Source organism: Megalops cyprinoides, chromosome 2 (assembly GCF_013368585.1).
Source record: "Megalops cyprinoides isolate fMegCyp1 chromosome 2, fMegCyp1.pri, whole genome shotgun sequence".
NCBI lineage: Eukaryota > Metazoa > Chordata > Actinopteri > Elopiformes > Megalopidae > Megalops > Megalops cyprinoides.
Genome location: NC_050584.1, coordinates 13869331 through 13891922, shown reverse-complemented (window position 1 = coordinate 13891922; position 22592 = coordinate 13869331). Strand labels below are relative to the sequence as shown.

The following is a 22592-nucleotide window of genomic DNA, read 5'->3' as shown; positions in this document are numbered from 1 at the left end:
AAATCATAAAGAATTCTAACCTGCAGCTGTCTCTATGTATTTACCATCCTGTTTTACACAAGTCTCTCTTAAATAATAAATACTGGTTCAATACCCCAAAACACATTAAGTGAAATGTGTTACTAAGCTAAAGGCTTATAGCTGAACAAAATATTGATCTCTGTCTCATTGTTGTTGGTTTTATGGACAGAACCCATTGTTACATGCATCCCATTATAGATGTGAAGTTTCAATGAGGATTTTGCTGGAATTATCAGGGATATCCTATTGATTGTGATCCTTTATTCTGTGGAAAAAAATACAAAAGACCATTTTGTTTGAATTTTCTTGTGTTTCCAAAATTAGAACAATTGATAGTTTGTAAATATGATACCTTAGCAAGGCAGTGTTCGTTATTTTCTGAAGAAGTAGTTTATCACTGTGTAGTAATCATGTCATCATGCACAGAATCCCATGCTACTGTGCAAAAGTTCATCAGCAATGCGTCTCAATGCAGTACACTTTTCTCAGAGTTGCTAAAATGAAAGGCTCCTTTGATATTTCAAATGTAATCTGATTATCCCGATTCCTAAAGAATGAGTATGCAATCTTGTAATTATTCACCACTTTATTGTATTTTTCTCTATATGTTCCCCTTTCTCATCCTTTTTTGGAATCACCAGCTGCATATTTGACTTGTCTCACTGCAACACTTCTGCTCCTACACAAAAGTGTTATGTGTAGTGAATGTAATCTCCTGATACACTCACACGCGTAGAGTGACTATTTTTTTCACACTACATGTCCCACAATGCCCCAGTGGGTAAGCACTAATCAGTGGATAGCCATGGCTGCAATGCTGTCATCTGAGAGGCTCACAAACTCAACCCTCCACTAGTGGAACAGTCTATTTCTTCTTCCACCGTGGGCCCCTGGTCATTCACTTTACCAGAGAACTTTGAATGCATTGCAGTCTTCAGTTATAAATGTTACATGATGTTTGCAAAGTCTTTTTCCAGAGGATTTCCCCAGAAGCCTTCTAGAAGTTTCTCCCAGAAAAACAGCCTGTTGCCTCTCTCTTCTCAGCACCCACTGTGGTATCCTTCTCCTTCGATGTGGGAAATGGGCCAGTGGAGTTGAACGTCCGGTCGCCCACGCCACTGAACGATGACCAGTGGCACCGGGTCAGCGCCGAGCGCAATGTGAAGGAAGCAGTGTTGCAGCTGGACCAGCAGCACAAGGAGGTGCGGCCGGCGCCCCCACAGGGCCACACCCGTTTGGAACTGTACAGCCAGCTCTACGTGGGTAAGGTCACCCCCACCCACACACATATACAGATATGCATGCACACACAGCCCACACCAGAGGCTGTACTATTCACAAATAAATGAATTCACCATTGTGATGTCTTTAGATGGGTTCACAGCGTGCATAGAGGCTGACAGTGTGCTAAGGGTACAGAAGTCAAAATCGTCACACTCAGGGATCAGGAACTGAGAGATAATGTGACAACGCATAGACTTGGTCATGAGAAATGGCATACTCAGAAAAGCAGTTTAAGACCCATGAGGAATGATCCAAGTTGTGTTCAAAGAAGGAGAAATGGAGTTTTTTTCTCTCATCTAGACGGTGATACACATAGAAAATGTCAAGAACCATTGTAGCCTAGGAAATTCTCACATACCAAATTTGGCCCGCAGTTAGAGAATGGTGAGAAGCGAGCTTCTGACAATTTAAAGCATTGCACAGCAGGGCATACTGTGCTCTCCGTGTAGCATATACAGAATTACTCTCATTATAAGTGTGATGGTTTATCAGTTTCATTAAAATCCCTCTATTTAAGTATGTTACACTTCCCAGTATGTTTAGACATCCTCAGTTTGTTTGGTCTGATATGCATTCCTATTCTTTGCTTGGTCCCAGAAAATAAATTTGATTCTGAGCTGGAAATGGAATGCTCTCAAAGCATGTTTATAGCAATGGAGAGCACTGCCTCTCAGCAGTGCCAGCTCTTTTGTACTTGTCCATGTTTGTCTCTGCAGCTAAGATAAGATATTCAGACGTTGCTGGTATGTGCTGACTTACATTGCTAGATATGGTAGTGTAATGGGGAAAACAATTCATTTGACTTGATGAGCCTGTACGCTAAAATATGCGTTACGTTTATGTTTACGCTTAGACCTTTTACGGTTACGCTTAAACTTTACAAGTTAAGAATGATGAAGACAGATTAGGAAAGGTTGGCTGAAGTTTATTCTGTAATCACAATGATCATGGTGCATGTGACTAATGACCTAATGTTGCCATTAACTCTGAGTCTCATTAAGGCTTCGAAGGTATTAGCAATTCTTTCAGCTTATGTGAGAATCATCTGACTACAAGAACAGTTTTAAATGGTTTTAAATTTCCATTGTGCTGTTTGATTTCTCAGCTCATTCTTCTTATGCAAATTGCTGTGAGGCACATTAACAATGAGACTTTACAATGCAGCTCTCCGCTTGTGTGCTTTTTATGACTTCAAATAAAGTTGCTTCTATGCTAAACTTGCACAGAAATTAGATTGAAATATTAATAGATATAATTGATTTCTTCATTTTTTAAAAAGTTTTTGTGGGATCAAAGAGAAAAGTTCAAAACCACATTTTTATCAGGTTAGCTCATTATAAGAAAGCAGCATTCTGTGCCATACCACGTACTAGCACACAGAATGATATAGTAGATACTTACACTGGCATCATGGGAACACTACTTCTTTGAAAGGCTTTCGTCATAGTTCTCTAATTTCTGTATCTTTTACAAATACCTCATTTGCATGAGCCATCCTGTCAACAAAGGATTTGGGCTCAGAAAGGATGAAAATTTAATTTTGCCAAGATTAATTCTTGAAATCATGTGCCCCGCATTCAAATGCAGACATTAAATATTTGGGCCGAGTGTAATGAGACTTGACATCAAACACATTTGAAACTGGTCCTAATCCTTGACAACTGCCTCCCATTAAATGTAATCTCTCGAAATGACCAAGCTATAGGCTACTTAGCATTAGTCTTTGACCCTCTGCAGGGAAGCACACGTTTTCATTTGATCATAGCGAGTGCCAATGGAGCTGTCAGATCTGGCAATCCTTAGCCTCTCTTCGCTTTCAACTATAAGTCAGAGGCCCACTTTCAACATGTGCTGTGTTCATTAGGTTGCTTTTGAGAAACATCTGTCCGATGTGCTCTTTCTAACCTCATTCCAAATGACTCAAGAGTTCCCTCCCACATCTTTAAGAATCAGTGTTTCTTTTCTCATACTATATTTTCAGTTTTTTTGCATGCTTTGTCTTTACTTTCAATACTGTGATAATTTCTTGATGCACATGCATGTGCTGCATATATGTTACACTAAAAGAGCAAATTGGCAGTGAAATCAAGTTCAGTCAATCCCCTAACACAGGTGTGATTACTACGTTACATTGTCATTTTATTACTTCAATGGTACAGTGGTGGGAAAGATCAGCTTTCCATGTATGATAACAGAGTCATTTTTAACAGATTTGCTCTTTGTTTTCACTTCATTAACAATGAATTGTAATCCTTCATTCATTTCTAATCGGGTTTTGTTTCTAATGATTTTATTCTTGCATGTGTCATTTGCTTCCTGTTGTTGTCTATGATTTTTCTCTTGTTTCTCTTTTTTGGTTTGCACCTGCTCACCTTATTTCTTCCCCCTGCATTGGTCTCTCATCCACCTCTGTGTTATTATTGGGGTCTGCAGGGAAGCCAGCATCCTGGACCTGTCAGGACAGTAGGTAACTTTTGTGGCTCAAGGCAGAAGGTGCCCATAAGTGCTGACCTAGGACCAGATTTCCCATCCATAATTGTAACCTTAGCATTTAAAAGCTAAACAGCAAAGCTGGTCCTCGATCAGCACTTATGTGGCAACTTCTTCTTGGAGCACTTTTGTGTGTAACATGACACTCACAGTCTCTGCCAAAAAGACAGTAAGCACAGATATGAGTTGCTGTTGAAAAATGCTTTGAATGGAAATGCTTTGGCTGAACATGAGCATGCCTGTGTTAAGTGCTGAGTAGAAGATAAGAAATACATGTAAACTGCAAGGCTCACCTGATATTTTAACTTTGAGACAAAGAGAGTGTTTCAGCCCACCTGAATATTGACATGACAAAAATCAAGCAGATCTTTTTTTCTTTCACTGAACTTTAACTGAACACAGTAGTAGCCAAGACAGGACCTGTGAGTTTTGGTCAGTTGCTACCCATCAAGTAGCACTGACAAGATAGGCAAGCTTTCCTGTGTAGTGATTTCTGTCTTTCCTTTCAGAGTTCACTCACTTCACCAGAAACTGGCTTTGACCTTAAACAGTCATCTGATGAGATTTAAAATTAATAACAAAAAAATTGAAATTATATTCAAAAGATGAAAATGTTTGTTGTTCTGTATTGGTTTAGGCACAACTCCGGATACTCAAAATAATTGTAGTAACCAGAATGAGGGCAATGTCAGTTGTTTGAATGACAATGAAACTCTTTTGTCACTGAACAGTGACGTGGTTCTCCTACACTATCTGTTCAGTTCTCTGCTACTCTCATCCTCTGACAGATGGGCTCCTGTACTTGAAAAGAAAAATGTTTCAAGAAAAGTTTAGAAAGTTCCCATCCTTGTCCTCGCACACTTGAGCATTACACAAGACTGTCGCCTCAGCATTCATGTCACAGAGAATAATTATGGACTATCTCAGCTTTCATGTTGACATTAATTACCCCGGCTCTGCGACTGTGTTTGTGTACCGCTTTACAGGAATACCGCTTAAATAATAGAATATTGAGGCTTTAATTGCAGGCCGTTATTATATTAATGCAGCCTTTTTACCGCTCGTGAAATGTGCTGCCATCAGCTTAGAGCTCTATTAGCTCAAGACTCTGTGGGTTTATTTAATTCCATTTAATAGCCACCCAGGTCACAACCAGAGAGGCAGCAACAGAGAAATACATTACACAAATCAAGGAATTAAATTAAACTACAAAGTAAAATGTTAATGGAGTCTTTAAGAATGCTGACATTTAATATGTTCTCCTAGATTACTAGCCAGTCCTGCGCTGTCCCGAAATAACTGTGAATCAGCGCCCCTTCAGATGCATCTCTCCGAATGTTTGTTTATTTTCTAATCCTTTAAGCATTATTGAGAGGATTTTAATAATGCTGAATATCAAGGCTTCCATTGTTGCACGGCTCCCCTTTGTGGCTCAGATCCGGCTTTTATTAACTACTGTTTGTAAATAACGCCTGCGTCTCCGGTGGTCCTTTACAGACATATTAATCCTGTCAATGTTTTCCCTTTGTCCGATTAAATGGTTAGGTCCGCTTAATGGCAAGGCATCCGGCCATTATCGTTATCCATTATCTGGCCAAAAACGGTCGCTTTAGCCCGGTGAATGGTTCGCGAGTCAATTTCACCAGACGCTACGTAATTGGATGAGACATCCTTTAAAGCCAGGGCTTTTTGGGCCTGGGTGCTTAGGAGTGGAGTAACGTGCAACAAGGAAGAGTGGATTCATTTAGGACCTGCTTGATCTTCATCTGAGGAATATTGTGATTTCACTGTATTAGCCCTAGCATATAATGGTATAAAAGTATATGACTAAATAATTTAATGGCTCTATTAAGCCTGGTCAAGCATGCACACAACCTTCCAGGGATTGAAGTGAAGCCACTGGTTGGGGGATATAGGTCTCCAGCAAGACATAATGTACCGTAACATTTAGCACTTGGCTTTGGGATTTTATTGCAACACATCCTTTTTCTTATTGACTGCCTTAATGTAAGACATGCTTTTTGGATCAATATGTGTAGTATTCTGCCACGGACTGCAGGTGTACCAGAGAAATTGTCCCAACCTGCTGTGTTTTCATCGGTTAATAATAAGACATGTGAATGAAAATGCTTTCAGTAAAATTGGACACTTTAAATCAGTAACAGAAAAGACTTCAGTTTCTATTTGTAAAGCACGGTTGAATTTCATTTCAGGCGTTGTCACTGATTGCTCTATTTCCCCATCCTTTTTTATTCAACTATTCACAAATGGCAAGTGAACACTAAGCTCACCCCACTGAGACAGCTTCTCCCCCCCCGGCCATGAGCAAGGCATATGCGATCCTCTGATACACACGCTGGCTAATGCAACTATATTACAGGATGCATGTCCCTCAATGCACCAGGAGGCAGACAGCCATAGGGCAGGTGCATCTGATTGGCTCACATCTCTCCGACCATGCCGCAGGGTGCTAGTGATGCAGTGTGTGAACCCTGACTGACCTACCCGCACGTCCCCCTGGCAGAATGATACCAGTTTGTTCCGTGGCTGTCAGCCCCCAGTCATCACCGAGGCCAGGTTGGGGAATTTAGCCTTTGCTGTCGGAGACACTTGAGAACCTCCGCCCCCCACCCCACCCCCCCACCGGTGTTATTATAAATTCTGGGAATAAGCTACAAGCCATAAGATGTCACATTACATCTACTAGATGCTGGTTTAAAAATTCTTTCTGGCTGCCTCTCTGCTGGTCACAGATTCTGGAAGCATAGAAACTCTTAAGTGAGGTTTTAGTCTTTCTTAGCCCCTGAACGTTGAATCATGTACCGGCATTTCTCCTTTTAGCAGCGTGATGGTGTCAGCACAGGTGCGATTCCCAGGCTACCTCCCCTTCTAAAAGCATTATGACCGACCTTGCAGGTGCAGCTGGAGGACAGAGGGGCTTTCTGGGATGCATTCGCTCCCTGAAGATGAACGGAGTGACCCTTGACCTGGAGGAGAGGGCAAAGGTCACCCCCGGTGTGAATCCCGGCTGCTCTGGACACTGCACCAGCTATGGGATGTACTGCCAGAATGGGGGCAAGTGTGTGGAGAAGTACAACGGCTACTCATGTGACTGCACATCCACAGCCTATGACGGAGCCTTCTGCACTAAAGGTGGGTTCCATGGTGGTCTCAGCTGGACTGCTCTGGCTGAGCAGTTGGATTAACCTAAAGCAGTTTGAATTTGAAATTATAGAAATGCCTGTGCACCAGTACAGTGACTGAAAACAGTGACTGTACTGTTGAAGACAGTTAGAAAACAGTAAAATACATAACTACCTATGAAATAAATGTTGCCCTTCTTCAAAATGAGTAGATAGTGAATGAATTGTTAATAGATCATTTACAGTGACATTAATAATGTGACATTATCTAGACATGAATTTAAAAATGCATTTTCACAACTGCTGATCTTTCTTTCTAATTATGATATTAATAATGTTTATACATGACTTTTACAAAGGCATATATATATATAGTTGCAAGAGGAATTCTAATGAACTGAACTGCTTTAACCGTTTAATGTTTAACATATGTTTACAGTTTCAAGAATAAAGCATTCGAAGCATTGCATTTATTAATCGATACCATTGAAGAAACTTTTCTAACAATGTAAATAGGCAAAATGAAGTATTTAACAGAAAGGTTCAGACACCAAGTCAACCCCTAATAAGTTAGTCAAGAACTACACAAACAGATGGCAGGCCCCATCGCCTGAGTGCATCAGAGAGGGATGGGGTTAAGTGGCGTGTGCACTGCACATCGCAAGGCCTTTCTCCTTTCCAGTATGCTAATGCCGACACGCACATCAAAGGGTCTCGTCGGCTGCTTTTGCTGCCTGCCGAGACCCAGATCAAGCGATGTGAGGGTAGAGATGGCTGCATCTCCCAGCCCGACCAATCCCCAAGGAGCCTTTCATTGTTCCCTCTCAGCCCCGCTGCTCTCTGTGTGCATACGCCTGAAATATGCATGCGCGACCCTAGTAATTATACATCATTATACATATTTACACACTGTACCCAGAGTATTTCTGTCAATAATGGCCTCCTCCGCATTTAACACCTTCACGTCAACGTGGTGGCCCTGAATTCCTAGGAGCAGTGTCGTTTTCTCTCAGTGATAAAATGCACAACCTCCCTGGAGAATTTTTTTTCCATGTGCCTAAAGCTCAACTACAGTTCAGTCACAGTTGTTGTTCTCGTCTTTACTAATTGACACAGGAGCCTTGATTGTGCTCAGGAAATTCTCCACATGGTGATGAGGATTAGATGAAGAAGTCAGAGCCAGCTCTCACTGCTGTTTCTCTCTAACCATCCAGACACGGACTCCTTTGGGTGGTGGGGGGTGGGGGGGTGTCATTTCTGTCAGGCGAGCTTAAGGGCAGAGCACTGCTTGCAAGGTAACCCTGGACAGAGAGAGACATGATCCTGCAGTTGAATGGAAGTCAGGGCGTAAGAGATTCACCCAGGGTTCCACCTACAATCTGTTGCTTTCTTGCACAGATATCTGTGCAGATATCAGTCCACCTGCCTTCTCTCCTCATGTCTTATTTAACTCAATGTGTCGGGTCCCTTTTTCCTTTCTGTTTTCTGTGTGTTTTCACCAAGTACACTCTTAATGGTTAATCTAGTCTAGAACTTTCCTGCATTCTGTAAACCACTTTATATTTTACAGTTTTACAGTTTGTGGGTGTTGGAATATGACTTTTGATCTGTGCAAACGCAGAAAAAATGTATATGAGAGAAAAGTCAGTTTAATAAAGGAGACACCCATATGGTGAGAGAAGGGCTCTACAGCAGTGTGACTACATAATACGCACACGCACACACACACACACATACACACACACACACACACACACACAAACACAAACACATATCTATAGATAGATAGAATGCATTCATAGCATCCAGAGGACATCCATGGCTATGGTGTAATTCACATGAACCTCTTGTGTATGTTTACTCCATAAATCATAATGATTTCCCATGACTCTCATTGTTTGCTGCACGTGAAACACATCATGCAGTGTCGTTGTCATACTGTCTATATCGCTCTCTTAATACAGACTTGTTTTTCAGTTGGGGCATCCCCACACACCACATGCAATTATAGATAGAGAGAATCTTGCCCTTTTTAATCTGTTTAATTGGTAAACAAGGCAACCTTCATGCAGCGCGTATCCTTCTTGTAATGGTTTTAGGGTAATAATGGAAAGGCTGATTCTGACTGCTGCTGGTTAAGCACACAGTTTTCACACATGGCCTCTCGCATGGGAACTCTCTTTGAGCTTTTTGTTCCGCTTAACTGCTTCAAGGGCCACAATGCTTACATTCTAGGGAACTTTACGATTGACAAAAACACAAAGAGTACAAAGCAATTTACAGAAGAGTGATAACGTCCAAGGAAAATGTGGCTAATTGCACTGCTTTGACGCAAAGATGTAAGAATTTAATTTATTACTTTAATTCAGTTACTTTTTAAAGAGAGAGAGAGAATTGAATTTTAAATCCCTTCAAGAAGTCTTGCACACAATTTCATTGAACCCGTCAGTGTACTGGATTGCAGTCTTAATCCTGGAATTTAGGAATGGCACGCAAAATCATATTGGGGATGTCTGGATGATGTTTTTTTCCATTTCTGTAGACGTTGATGCCACTGCCTGTTATGTGTGTGGCGCCCTGTTTCTTCCAGATGTTGGTGGCTTCTTTGAGGCAGGGACCCTGGTCAGGTACAACTTCATGCCTGAGGCAGCTGCAGCAGCATCTAAGGAGTCGAAGGGTCTCTCCCAGAGCCTGGTGGCAGAGGCCAACCTGACCCGGGAGGACCTTGCCTTCAGCTTCAGCACCACCAGCGTGCCCAGCATCCTGGTGTACGTCAGCTCCAAGACTCAGGACTACATGGCCGTGGTCCTGCGTCACAACGGTAAGGCTAGAGAAGACAGCACCCCCTGCTGGTCCCAATATGTCACAGTCAGTGTACATCACAGCAGGGTAAAATGCTAGAATGGTATGTGATTATCGTGTACACTGGCTGTGTCAAAGTGCTTTTTAACCAACACTTTATGGGTTCTTTACCTCTTTATCGATGTGCTCTCCTGCGGTACTCGTCATCATTACAGACCTCTCCTAGCTGTGTCCACCCACACTCCATTTCACTTCAGCAAGCCAATATGAGGTTATAAACCATATGATTATGTTAGGTTTGTAATAAAAGTGAATCACCCTCAAGGCTACATGTAAAATATGTACTGAAATAATGCTGAATACCAAATTCATGTTTTTTAATGCAGCAGACAGAATCGTAACTTGTGTGGCTTATTTAGCTTTTTCATCATTGAGATGACTGTTTTGTTGTTTGGTGCTGTACACAGATGTACAATAGGATATTGATATAAAATCAGAAACTGTTTAGCATTGAAAGTGAGCAGGCGGCTCCACTGCACTGACGCTTGATTTAGGAATCCAAACGATGTTTTTTCATTTCATAGAAAATCCAAGAAAGTAATCACAACATTTTAACTGCAGTGTAGTCAATCAGCCTCACAGCAGTGCAGATCATGAAATGGTAAGGCAGAGTGCGTTCAGAAATTTGCTGGGTGGTGGGGAAGTTAATGTCGGCTGAAACAAAGAGAGGCAAGCCGTTTAGTGGCCTTAATATTGCTATAACATTCGTGGAGGTAGAGGGAGGTGGGGAGGAATGGGGCAGCAGCACGTCCTCCCTGAGCTAAGCACTCTTCAGAAAGCTTCACAACACGCTGAGTTTGAGATGAGGTTTTTGTGAAGTTCGGGAACCTCGGCTGCTACCTGTAAATGAGCGCTGTCAGAGCAGAGGCGTGTGCACCGAGGCATGCGGCGTGTCCCGGCCCGCGCGCTTTCCGCTCCGGCTCACGTGGGCTTTCCACCTGAGCGGGCCGGGCCCGGGGAGAAGCCTGACAGGCCGCGGCGAGGGAACCCGGGTCCGACGCTCCGTCTCTTCCCCCACCAGGAACGCTGCAGATCCGCTACGACCTGGGAGGCCTGAGGGAGCCCTTCACCGTCGACGTGGACCAGCGCAACCTGGCCAACGGGCAGCCTCACAGCGTCAACATATCCCGGGTGGAGAGGACCATCCAGCTGGAGGTGAGTCCCTGGCTACTGCACATCTGTAGGTGGGAAGAGGAGGCCTCAGTGTGTCGGATCTGAATGGGAAAGATGGCGTCTTAGTGTGTCACATTTGCAGGGGGGAATGTGGGGTCTCAGTGTGTCAGATCTGTCAGGGGGAATGTGGGGGGAGGTGTGGCTTCATTGAGACAAATGAAATAAACCAACAAACCTATATGCCCTTTGTGTCCTTTACCACAGTTTGTTAGAAGAACAGCTACTTAGAAGCTAGGAGAATTGCAGATTGGTAGAAAAGCAATGGGATGTATGCATAAATCTGATTTACGTCTAGCTTAGTTATCCCATGTCAACTTATTCATGAGCAATTCACAGGAACATAAGCACAATGTTGCTGCAAATGGAAGAACAGTGCTGTGAAAAAGTGGCCCTTCGCAGCACACACTGTACAACAATACGACCATTCTTTACCGTCCTGTAATCAGTTTCACTACACTCTGAACTTGCTATAAGACCAGGCACGACCAGGTGTTCAATTTGAACTCTAATGCTGTTGCAGTCTCCTTTCATGCATCACAGCCACATGTCATGCCAATCAGGAAAAGGGGTACTTTGGTGATTTTTTTGTTGCCAACAATGCGAAAAGCCAAAGCGGCTTTTTAATATCTGCAGGTAGTCGCTTTTATGCTCCACTGGACAAAAGCATCCGCCTCTCTGCCAGGTCTACATTTTCATGCATACACTCCTATATGTGGTATAATTGTATTCCCTGTAAAACTCACTGACTGTGCTACAGTAATCCATAACGATGTAGTGCAGTGCAGAAGGAAGGTCACTGAAAGGCAGTATTGATCCTGCTACGCAGAGATTCAGCATGTGCTTAAGATTTTTATTACGCCTAAATGACCGAAATATGTTTCCACTGATTCAATCAATACAGAACCACTTCCTAAGACGTGACATAAAAAACCCTGATGACAACAGGCGAGTTGCAGTCCCTCGTTTAACTTCCATCCTTTCCCCATCAAACCCCGATTACTGTCAGAGCACCTTGAGATTTACTCCAGACCTCTGCGCTGAGAATGTAATAATGGGAATAGAGAGAGAGAGCAGGATTAGTAAAGGTGTTTATTCCTGTTTTGGGTCCAGCCTACTGCCCTGTCTTATCATTCTCAGCAATAATCTTACAAAGTACTGTACCGGGGGCAGTGGCGGAACAACTTTACAAAGGGCTCTGGGGCAGAAATTGGTCAAGGGCCCCCCGGCACCAACCCCGCCTATGCCAGTGACAAGAGTGGAGTGCAAAACCATAGGCCAATATTAAACAGTTAATCATCTATTCTCATTATAGTTTAGGCTATAATTCCTAATGCCAACCCTCCCCATTAATCCGGGCTTGGGACCGGCACCTAGTTGAGCTGGCTTGGCTTATTGATTTGTCAGTGGGAGAAGAAAGAGCACTGATCGTAAGGACGCAGCCTGGAATGTGCATTAAAGGGGGCCCACATCGGGGCCATGAAGGGCCCCCCGCAACTCAGGAGGGGCCCGGGCCCAGGGGCAACTGCCCCGCCTGCCCCGCCTATAGCTCCGCCCCTGACCGGGGGTGTGAGAGCCATTGACTCACTTGCACATAGCTTGCTACATCCAGCTTTCCAAACAGTTTATTTTCAAATACCCCTTCGCTACCTGCTGATTTCAACATCCAATTAGATGTACTTGTCACGTGGTCATTTTAAGATAAAGGACAGGTAGGTTTCACAGACAAGGGTCCGCTGAACCCCAGGCTGTGAAAGAAGAATGTAATAGTGAACAATGAGATGGGTGTTTTACCATTTTGAAAGATGACATTCTGGCTGGCTGTGCACCTCAGCCTCCCACCTGTCTGTCCTCTGTCAGAGACAAGACACTTGCACTGCCTCCCAGAGGCCTGTCTGTTTCTTTTGGTCGGTTTCTTGGGATCCAGTGCTCCAAACAGCTGAGGGCCGATCTCGTGTGTCTTTTTCTCTCCTCTCGGTGGGTGTTTGGTGATCCATAGCTCCAGGGAGCCGAGGGCAGGAGCCCTTGTTGCTTGGCCATGGCGGCGGCAGCACAGCTCTCTTTAATTGAGCCCCCTCTCCTCCTCCCTGACACTTCCCAGTCTGCCGTTCCCTTTGATGGCAGAGGGATAAAAAGCTGGCACGCCAGGGACGAGCAGCCCGGGTCTTGCCCAGGACCCCGGAGGGCCTTCGGCGCTGCGGCAAATAGAAACTCCTAGCGTTTCCTCTTTTTTTTTTTTCCCCTTCATTTTGCCGTGAAGCGCGCGACAGATGTTGCATTCCATCTTTTATCAGCAGCACATAGCCCTGAGTGTCCCCGGGCTCTCTCTAAGCTGCTGTAATGGCAGCTCCGCCGTATCACTCACCCAGCCGCAGACAGGAGCGCATCACTCCGGGCTCCGCTCAGCTCGGCAGACTGCAGTGCTGCCCTGGGAGCGCAGATAGGATGCAGCGCGTAGAACTGGACTTTATCCTTTCTCGCTTAGAGGCTTTGGAGTCTGACAGAGCTCATCCATAGCATCTCCTGAGACGGGTACATCTGGGTCAAAGGGCAAGAGCTGTAAACAGTTACAGGAAGTACACTATATGTATTTGTGAAGCACAGAGAGCTAATGGCTTTAGCTGTTTTTGCATTGAAGACAGAGAAGTAAGACTTTACACAATAAGGTGTGAATTATATCAGCACGAGGTAGACATTATGTAGTCAACAACACAGCTTGCAAACAGAAGAGTTATGTGAAGAAAAAAAGAATAAGAAGAACATCAAACATTTATTAGGGAGTCGATTAGATGTCATTCTTCCAGAGCTCTGCTATTGTAGGCTTCTTAAATACAAGTTCAGTGTGCGGTTGCTTCCATTCAAGTCACACCACATGTTTGCTACTTTTCACTTCATCTCACAGTATGTCATAAAACAGTGAAGATAAGTTTCCTGGAAGGAAAAATATGCATATTTTATTCAGTGTGCTGCAAAATGAGGGCCAACTGATTTGGCAGACAGTAACTGACTGATGATTCGTTTTGGAATAAGAAAAATAATTATTCCTGCAAAAGAACAGTGACATGGAGGTCGTGGAAATACCAAATTAAATTAATTAGTCATGCCAGTGTTTATACACTTGATATTTAAAACCATTGCTGTTTGCACTTTACGGCAAAGTGCCGAACTTTTGTTTAAAAGGAAGGGCATTATTAACCAGCGATTTTGAACCAAAATCTCCTTAACTTTGTGGGGCCAACTTTAATTCAAAGACCTTGTGAATCTACACAAGTATTCATCTGTGTGTGGGGTATTTCTGTCTTTGAATTAACATGAAAGTGAAGAGTTACCTGCCAGCATCAAAAGGCAGTCTAGAATAGCACTACACCTGGGATGTAAGATTTCATGGGCTTTTCACTGTTGTTTTTTTTTTACACACGGATATTGTTTTCCTTTTCAACCTCCGGGAGGTGCTTGATATATCCAAGCTAACTGCACTGTGGGCATCGCGGATGCACAGGGCAGGTTGCAGGGAGGTGAGGAAACGTTTCCTCCTTCCTGCGTTCCCACGCGTGATGAGCATCAGAGATAGTTTCTTCAAGGTCGCGTCAGAGAAGGAGCCAGGGCGGAGCAGAGGCTCCTCTGAACGGTGATTAATTACCTCTCCCAACAATTACGTCAAGCCCACCGCAGACAGAAGTGGGAGCTCTCTGCTGAGGGGAGAGGGGGCTCTCTGTGAAGCGCTGGTCTTTGAACACAGCCAATTTGTTTTCCCAGATAAAGGTAAATAAGCTGAAAGCGATTTAATTGTGTCACATTACCCCCCCCCCCCACACACACACACACTCACACACACGCACCCCCCCCCCCCCCCCACCACCACCACCACCTCCCAACACGCTACCAATCAACACAAGCAAACACAAGGCAAAGTCCCTCTCAGATGGAGCAGTGGAATTAGATTACGTCTACATAGTGCAGCAAAGGGGGAAAATCCAGACAATTTACCAGGGCAGACCCATCTGGGAGCCATTGGAATAAACAGATTGCATCTATCAATTTGACATATCTTGTGAACAAATTACACCCTAAAATGTGAGAGAACAAAAGTCATTGTTTTTCAACCCCCCTCTGACTACATTAGGCTATTTGTATTCAAGGAGCAAAGTGGCAGGGGGAAAGGCACTTCATAATATTGATGGGAAAGTGAAACGTATCTGCGAGCACAAAAAGCAATTTTGTGGACAATTTTTCTTTTAACACCACGGACAGGACAAGTCTTGCTAGTTAGATATTCCTGTGAATTAGCGGTAAAGGCCTAATTAATGTCGTCAGGGAATTAGAGGCTACACTCATCTGCATAACAGTAAACGAAATCAGTCACACTTCTCTGGGGTCCTGGGAAATGTGTTGTCAGTTCAGCAGAAATGGCACACATTGTTCATAAATTAATGTAACACAGAAGCTGTCCTCTGAAAAAAAAAATAGTACTTTATGTTATATTTATGAGAAAGTAATAAGAGCCGTTTTGAGCAAGTAGTCTTAATGTTTCTGTGCTTCTGTTGCTGACAGGCTAGCACAACAAATGTAACCTCATTTTGTTGATTTGATCACGCCCCCGTCATCCGCACAAAGTTGCTAATTTGTTTTGGTTTCTCTCTGCATTTGTAAGCTGCATCGTATATATATGTATAGTGGCATACATAAGAGTGCCACCGCTTTAAGCAGAGTTTACTTCTCGGCGTGTGCCACTTCCTGGAAACTGCACCCGTTTGTCTAATGCGCTGGTGTAGGCAGGATGGCGCGAAGGCAGGTGGGTAAACGGACACTATTGTGCATACGGCTTGCCTTGACGCATCCATTTACAAAGTGCACCATTCCAACAGCTCTTTAGTCAGGTATGCACTGATGTGCCAAAGCTGAAAGTCTTCCAAATACTTTAAAAACTTCCCTAAAGAATGTTAATCAAAATCACAGATGTTTTGAGTGAGTGTATTTGTGTGCCTTCAGAAAACATTCCGTGCTCCCTAAAGTGCATTACTTTTTTTCTCTACAGTGATTTCTTGTGAGTTGGAGATCATCCAATCAGTTATCTTTTTTTTTTTATATTGTAACACGTATGTGTTGCTGGGCGACACAGCAATTTAATATCGCCATTAGGTGGCACCGAAACACTGTCTGCAAAGGAAGCAGCACTAATATCCACTAGGGGGAGACATAGACTGCAAGCATTTTCCATACTCAGAATTGAAGTAATAGTTTGTATAGGATTTTATCAGTGTGCTTACAGAAGTCATTAAAGAAGTATTGGATGCGTCAAAGGGTATTTAAACAGCTAATGTGCATGGATTGAGTGTATTCAATGTAAATCTTACAATCCCAACTTTGCTCCCATCTTACTGCACTTGAGAAAGGATGAACAACCTCTAGCTTGTATTCTTCGTCTTTGCTCCACCGCAAGATCACTGAGATATGTCCAGAAAGCAGTCATTGAGAAGGGTTGCATTACTCAATTAAGCAAATGACAGGGTGCTACACTGTGTCCCTCACTCTGTCCCTTAATAAGGCACGGTAGGTGTATATGCTTTGATATTTGCAATATAGGAGTTATACCTAATGTTTACACCCATACCTTCATAAGTCCTTCTGTTTCCTGTGACACTGTTATGTAATAGTTTCATTTTACTCAAAAAATAGACAGATGGGTGCTTCTATATATTAAAAAGAAGCATCCTTCTTTATTACAAAGCAGACTGTGCAAACTCACGCCAACAGGTCTGTAAGAATGTGGCTAATGGAGGCTTTATGGTTTGCCATCCTCTAAGGCCCCAGGGTGATGTCATCCTCTGGAGTCAGACCTGAGCCACTCGGACAGTAAAGCATGGTTGTGAGGGAGAGACAGGCTGCTGGCGTGTTTTTTGTTTCTATCACGGCCACAACATGTGACCTCCGACTGTGTTTTTCTCTCTGTCTCACAGCTGGACCACTATCCCCCAGTCAGCTACACCCTTCCTGATGCCTCAGACACCCAGTTTAACCTGATCAAGACTCTCTTCCTGGGCAAGGTCTTTGGTGAGTGCTTACAAGTTCATCCATGGATGGTATTACTTAAATGCTGTCCCTGCCACAGCTTTTTTATTTTCTCTGCAGGAGGTGGTAAGCCACCACAGTGACACACAGTGCTTTTTATAGCGTCCACATTATACGGTGCATTTATAGATGGGGTTTACAGGAACAGCTGAGGGAGATTGCAGTACTCAAGGGTATAACCACAATGTCGCGCTGGGAATATTGTGTTGCATTTTACAATTCAAGCCATATTGATGATATCCGACCTAGAGAAGGTTTTCTGTCCTAATTTTTACTATGTGTACTTGTAAAAGTTCAGGCTGATGGTTCTTTTCCTTTTTTTATTAAAAAGTAGGGAATTATCATTCACACAGCAGATGCTGTAATCCACGGTCATTTACATATCTTAGATAATGCACTTAATATCCTTCCATGCAGAAAGATTTTTACTGAGGTGGTTCAGGTTAAGTACTTTGCTCGTTACAAAAGAAATTTCCCATCTGCGGTTGGGAACCTGCAGCTTTTCTGAGCACAAATCGAGTGAGTCGACATTAGCACCTCAGCGCTCTGCTGTTCTAGGGACAATCTCATTGCTACATCTCTTTCTATGAGCCAGTCCTCATTCACAGCTGTCTAGCGCACAGCATCTCTCTCTGACACAGCCAGGCTCCGCCAGTCACAACCTGTTCCTGTTTCACAGTTGTGACACTTCCTTTCCTGAGATGTTTTCTGCATGAATCAATAGTGTTTTCAGGCCCGGCGCCAGGATGCATTAATTTTTCATCTCTCCGTGGTGAATGCATGACTGCTCAGCATATTTACACAGATTCATGATTCATACTCCAGCTCAAGCGTCCTTCTCTATGAGGAGGGACAGGGAGATCAGGATCGTCTGCTGGATGTCTCTGTGAGCCACTCTACTGTGTATGCGCCATTTCTGTTTGTTTCGTCGCTGCTGTTGAGCCACAATGGATGCCTTTTTTTTCTGTGAAAGAAATTCAATTCAGTGTTGAAATGGCCAATCAAAAGTCAATGGCCGTAAAAACCTTGTCTGCTCCGTCTAATGCACCTGCCTCTCGATTTCGATTTGATTATACGGAAAAGCAAAGAGCCCTGCTCGGATTCAAGAGCAAAAAGCAAATTAGACGGCAGACGATTCAACGGTGAGACCAGCCTGTACTAGGGGAGTGTCTGATACTGAGGCCGCCTCAGATTGGAGGTGATGCCTCATCTTGAATGCTGAGTTGCACTGAGCCCTGCCTGTGGCTCTGCCATAATACGCCAGTGTGGCAGAGACCCCTGGTGGTCGATAGTCCGCGCTGAGCTTATCTAGCCTGAGCAGATTTCAGGGAGTCATCACCTCTCTGCTGAATGAAGGATTGGAGCCAGAAGAAATGCAATACCAGTTACAGAGGATACCTTGAGGGTAGTTGTGTCTCATTAATCATCATCCTTGTTATGTCTTCGAAGATAGCACTGCTACGAGAAAAACTGATAAGTGGAAGAGTTCCGTACTCGGCTTGGCACGGTAGATAGCATGTGATTGACTGATTGATGCTTTAAAACTCTAACCCTTTGCTTGATAGTGCGATCTCAGAAACACAACGTGCAAATAAATATTAATCATCAGTTTCCATTGTTTCAGTGAACCAAGGAGCTGCCTTGAATGTGTTTGTTGAGATGTGGTATGATAAAGTATGCTTGCATGATGAAGTGTGACATCATGGCCTCATAATTTCCAAACATATTTGTGTGGATATAAAAGTTCATTATGGTGTTAACCAGACTGAAATGTAGAAGCTATTGTAAGCAATGTATAAAAGTGTGTACTGAGAGTTTTCCAGTTACTTTGGCATTTTCCATCAACACTGTATCGCAGACAAAAAACGCCTCTATTACTGTTACACGTCATTAAGGTGCTGCACAAAAAGACAACCTCACAGTATTACCATTGGAGCTTCTGAATATTATCATAAAGAGTGTCATTTTTTAGGAATACAAATGGACTGCCAACTTGAGTGTGACTTGTGTGTAAAGATAAAACACAATAGACTGCAGTAATATTATTTGCCCGGATATGCCTTCAGTTGGTGATCCTGTTAAGGGAACATCTATATTGTAAAATGAAAGTATTGGTCAGCTGACCTGGCTTTTGTCATCCCTGGACATTTGGTATTTTGAACCTCTATCACATTATATTTCGTATCCACTCACGCCAAAGAATTGGAGTATATATATAATTCAATATGCTCCGTATTCTTCAAATGATAATATCCCTGTTGGTTACAATTATCTGGCTGTTACAGACGTTCCTGCCTCTGCAGATCCTACAGGCACCAGCTGCTACTGACATTAATCACATCTGATAAACAAAATAACGTTTCAATCTGGGGATATTAAAAATACAATACGAAATAAGATCACAGCTGTAATGTTAGCTCATCACAGACCAGGTTAGGGGTAAATCAGCTCACACAGACATTGACCCACACACTAACAAGGACATTTGTGAGTTAGCAGCTCCAGCTGAACATCTGCCTCCACCAAAGTCTTGCAGCAAACAATCTGGCTGCAGCTGGATTCAAGTAAAGGTAGGAGAATTTAGCAGGCATGTCATTGGCAAACCATGACCTTTAACCTCCTTGGGACTGGGCCAAGATGAGGTAGTGGAGAGAGTTTTTGAGTTGTACTATACATTTACATTTATCCAAAGCAACTTACATAGGTTACAGCTCTTTACAATGTTGTCCATTTATACAGCTGGATATTTACTGAGGCAATTGTGGGTTAAGTACCTTGCCCAAGGGTACAGCAGCAGTGCCCCAGCGGGGATCGAACCGGCAACCTTTTGGTTATGAGTCCTGCTCCTTAACCACTATGCTACACTGCCGCCCATACACTATAGAGTATGTATTAAGTATGTATTTTATATATGGTCCCCCTTTTGCAGCTATAACAGCTTCCGCTCTTCTTGGAAGGCTTTCCACAAGATTTTAGAATGTTTCTGTGGGAATTTGTGCCCATTCATTCTGTAGAGCATTTATGAGGTCAGGCACTGATGTTGGGCGAGAAGGCCTGGCTCGCAATCTTCGTTCCAGTTCATCCCAAAGGTGCTCAATGGGGTTGAGGTCAGGGCTCTGTGCGGGTCAGTCAAGTTCTTCTACACCGAACTCGTCAAACCATGTCTTTATAGTCCTTGCTTTGTGCACTGGGGCACAGTCATGTTGGAATAGAAAAGGACCTTCCCCAAACTGTTGCCACAAAGTTGGAAGCATAGCATTGTCCAAAATTTCTTGGTATGCTGAAGCATTAAGATTGCCTTTCACTGGAGATAAGGGGCCTAGCCCAAACCCTGAAAAACAGTGTGTGGCCAAATACCTTTGTCCATATAGTGTATATATAGTAGATACAGACATTCTTTCTGAAAGCACATAAATTATGTTTTTTTTTGTATTTTTAAATCAAAGTGTGTCTCATTTTTGAAAAGTTATACCACATGTTGCTCTAGTTTGGTCTATTATCAGATGGCACCCAAATGATTAAATTAGCCGTCAGGATGTTTTTCTTTTCTGTTTGTTATTGTTAGTTAGGACCAAAAAATGCAAGCTCTATGTGTAGGTATGTAAATCTATAATGATAGATTATTTACACTGGAGGGCGCCAAAGACACAGTGTTCTCAAGGAAAGACACGCAAAAAATCAGTTTAGAGAATTCTTTGTTTGCAGGTGTCACAAGGATTTTTGGCACATTTTGCATAGTTTATTTCATTATTTGTGTAATTAAATCTGAGTATTTTCAGTCTTAAGTTTTCGGTTTTCATTCAACTGTCATCATCTTAACACCTGCGTAAAATCATTTCATTTTATTGGCATGCATATAAACATCTATGCTGTGATTGTATTAGCTGACCATTAATTGCATACATTTTTAGAATATCTACATTGAGCTGAGAGATTTTTATAATTTATAACATTTACATCAAAATGAAACATTGAAAGTCATACATTTTCCAGTGAGACACCGAAATGAATATGGAGGCTCATGCTGACTTGAGTCATTATATTGTTTTTTTTTTGCCTTGGAGAAAGCAGGTGTCGTGACTGCTGGTTGCTGAGTGTTTTCTGATGCTAGCGTTTGCTGCCAGGCTGTCACTGCATTACACTCTGCACGGAGGCTTATTAGAACTGCCACACTGCTGTAATAAACACCCTTCAGCCCTCACTGAATAACAATGAAACACGCCTGAACTCATTACTCCCGATCCATCTCCGACCTGTGACACTGGGGGAATATTAATCTGGCCCCTGCCTTTCCTCCAGTGACCACAGGCAGCAGGTAATTATGCATGTCTCATCAGAGGTGTCACTGATGTTGCTGCCTGCTCTCACACAGTAGAAAGAGGAGGGTCTGTTTGACAAGCTGTTTGATTCCGATTTTAATCTTTAATCTTAAAGTAGCAGCACTCCTAATCTGGCTTTGAGTGACCATTCTTCTCTCGTTGTCATGCTAAAATACAGGGATGTATGTTAGCAGGACAATCATGCGGTTGAAGGAGCTACAACATACAAACTACGTTTCCCAGCATACACTGCATACTGATTAGGATCATAGCTATTGGTTAATCAGAATTCCATGATCACACACATCCCTTCTGAAAAATGAAATCTATTACTGCTTGTTGCTGTAAGTGTAACGTGAAATGCAATTATCAGAGTAATGCACTTCCACGTGGCAAAATATGCCCTCTGTAAGTACATTTTCAGTTGTAGTGTGTTCTTTTAGGGACAGACACGTTTGGCGTGTCATCTACCTTTGTTGTAATCAGGATGAGCCGCTTGCACTTGGCACAGCGCCATGGCCCTGTTAGAGGTGAGATTCCTGAGAGGCAGGTGCTGGGCTGCACATGACTGCCGAAGCAAACAGGGGAGACGGCTCTCAGTTCCCGCCGTCGACCTCACCGTGCTCAGGGCCTCCCCCGGGACCCCTCCTCCCTCTCCTCAAGGTGAGGCGCAGCGTGGCTGCAGGGTGCTTGAAGGTCATGGCCACTGCGCAGCTCTTTGCCCCTCTCCCTCCGTCCTCGTTTGGAGTCGTTCCTCTGGCCCCTCTACTCCTCTTCGCGTCAGGCGCACCAGGTCTGGCACCGCGCCGCCCCTGCATCATGCGCGTGCTCTCAAGCAGAGCCGCAATGGCCGTTTTTCTTCCTTTGACAGCCAAACAGATGGAAGCTCCTCGCAAAGTGAAGTTGTCACACCGAAGGGGGACTCGACTCCTTGCTGGGCGCTACCTGTGCGCTGAGCTGAGGGATTCAGTCTTTGGAAGACGGCTTTGGACGGCTAGTCAGAGCAGCAGCTCTCAGTCACTAGTCATTCATATCTGTGTGGGCTGAAATAGCAGCCCGGTCTGAGCGCTGTGCTGCCTACCTTATGAGTGATTAAAGCTAGGGAATGCAGAAACACGAATAAAACAGCCGTCTGTGGTCCTCTGTGCTCCAGAGGAAGCTCACAGTAGCCCTACACAAGGTGAAGTCATAAACTACAAACAGGAATCTCTCCCAGGTATTACCTGTCCCATTA

The 22592-nt window shown here is 43.5% G+C and overlaps 1 protein-coding gene across 2 annotated transcripts in view; it reads left to right on the top strand.

Annotated features, from left to right (window-relative positions):
• Positions 1–22592, top strand: part of LOC118768879 (contactin-associated protein-like 2) — a 326697-nt gene that overhangs the window by 282782 nt on the left and 21323 nt on the right. For both annotated transcript variants that reach the window (XM_036515856.1, XM_036515848.1), the window contains exons 17-21: positions 1066–1284; positions 6712–6948; positions 9529–9759; positions 10822–10955; positions 16928–17021. In XM_036515856.1, coding sequence (XP_036371749.1) covers positions 1066–1284; positions 6712–6948; positions 9529–9759; positions 10822–10955; positions 16928–17021 — 915 coding nt within the window. The remainder of the gene's footprint in view (positions 1–1065; positions 1285–6711; positions 6949–9528; positions 9760–10821; positions 10956–16927; positions 17022–22592) is intronic.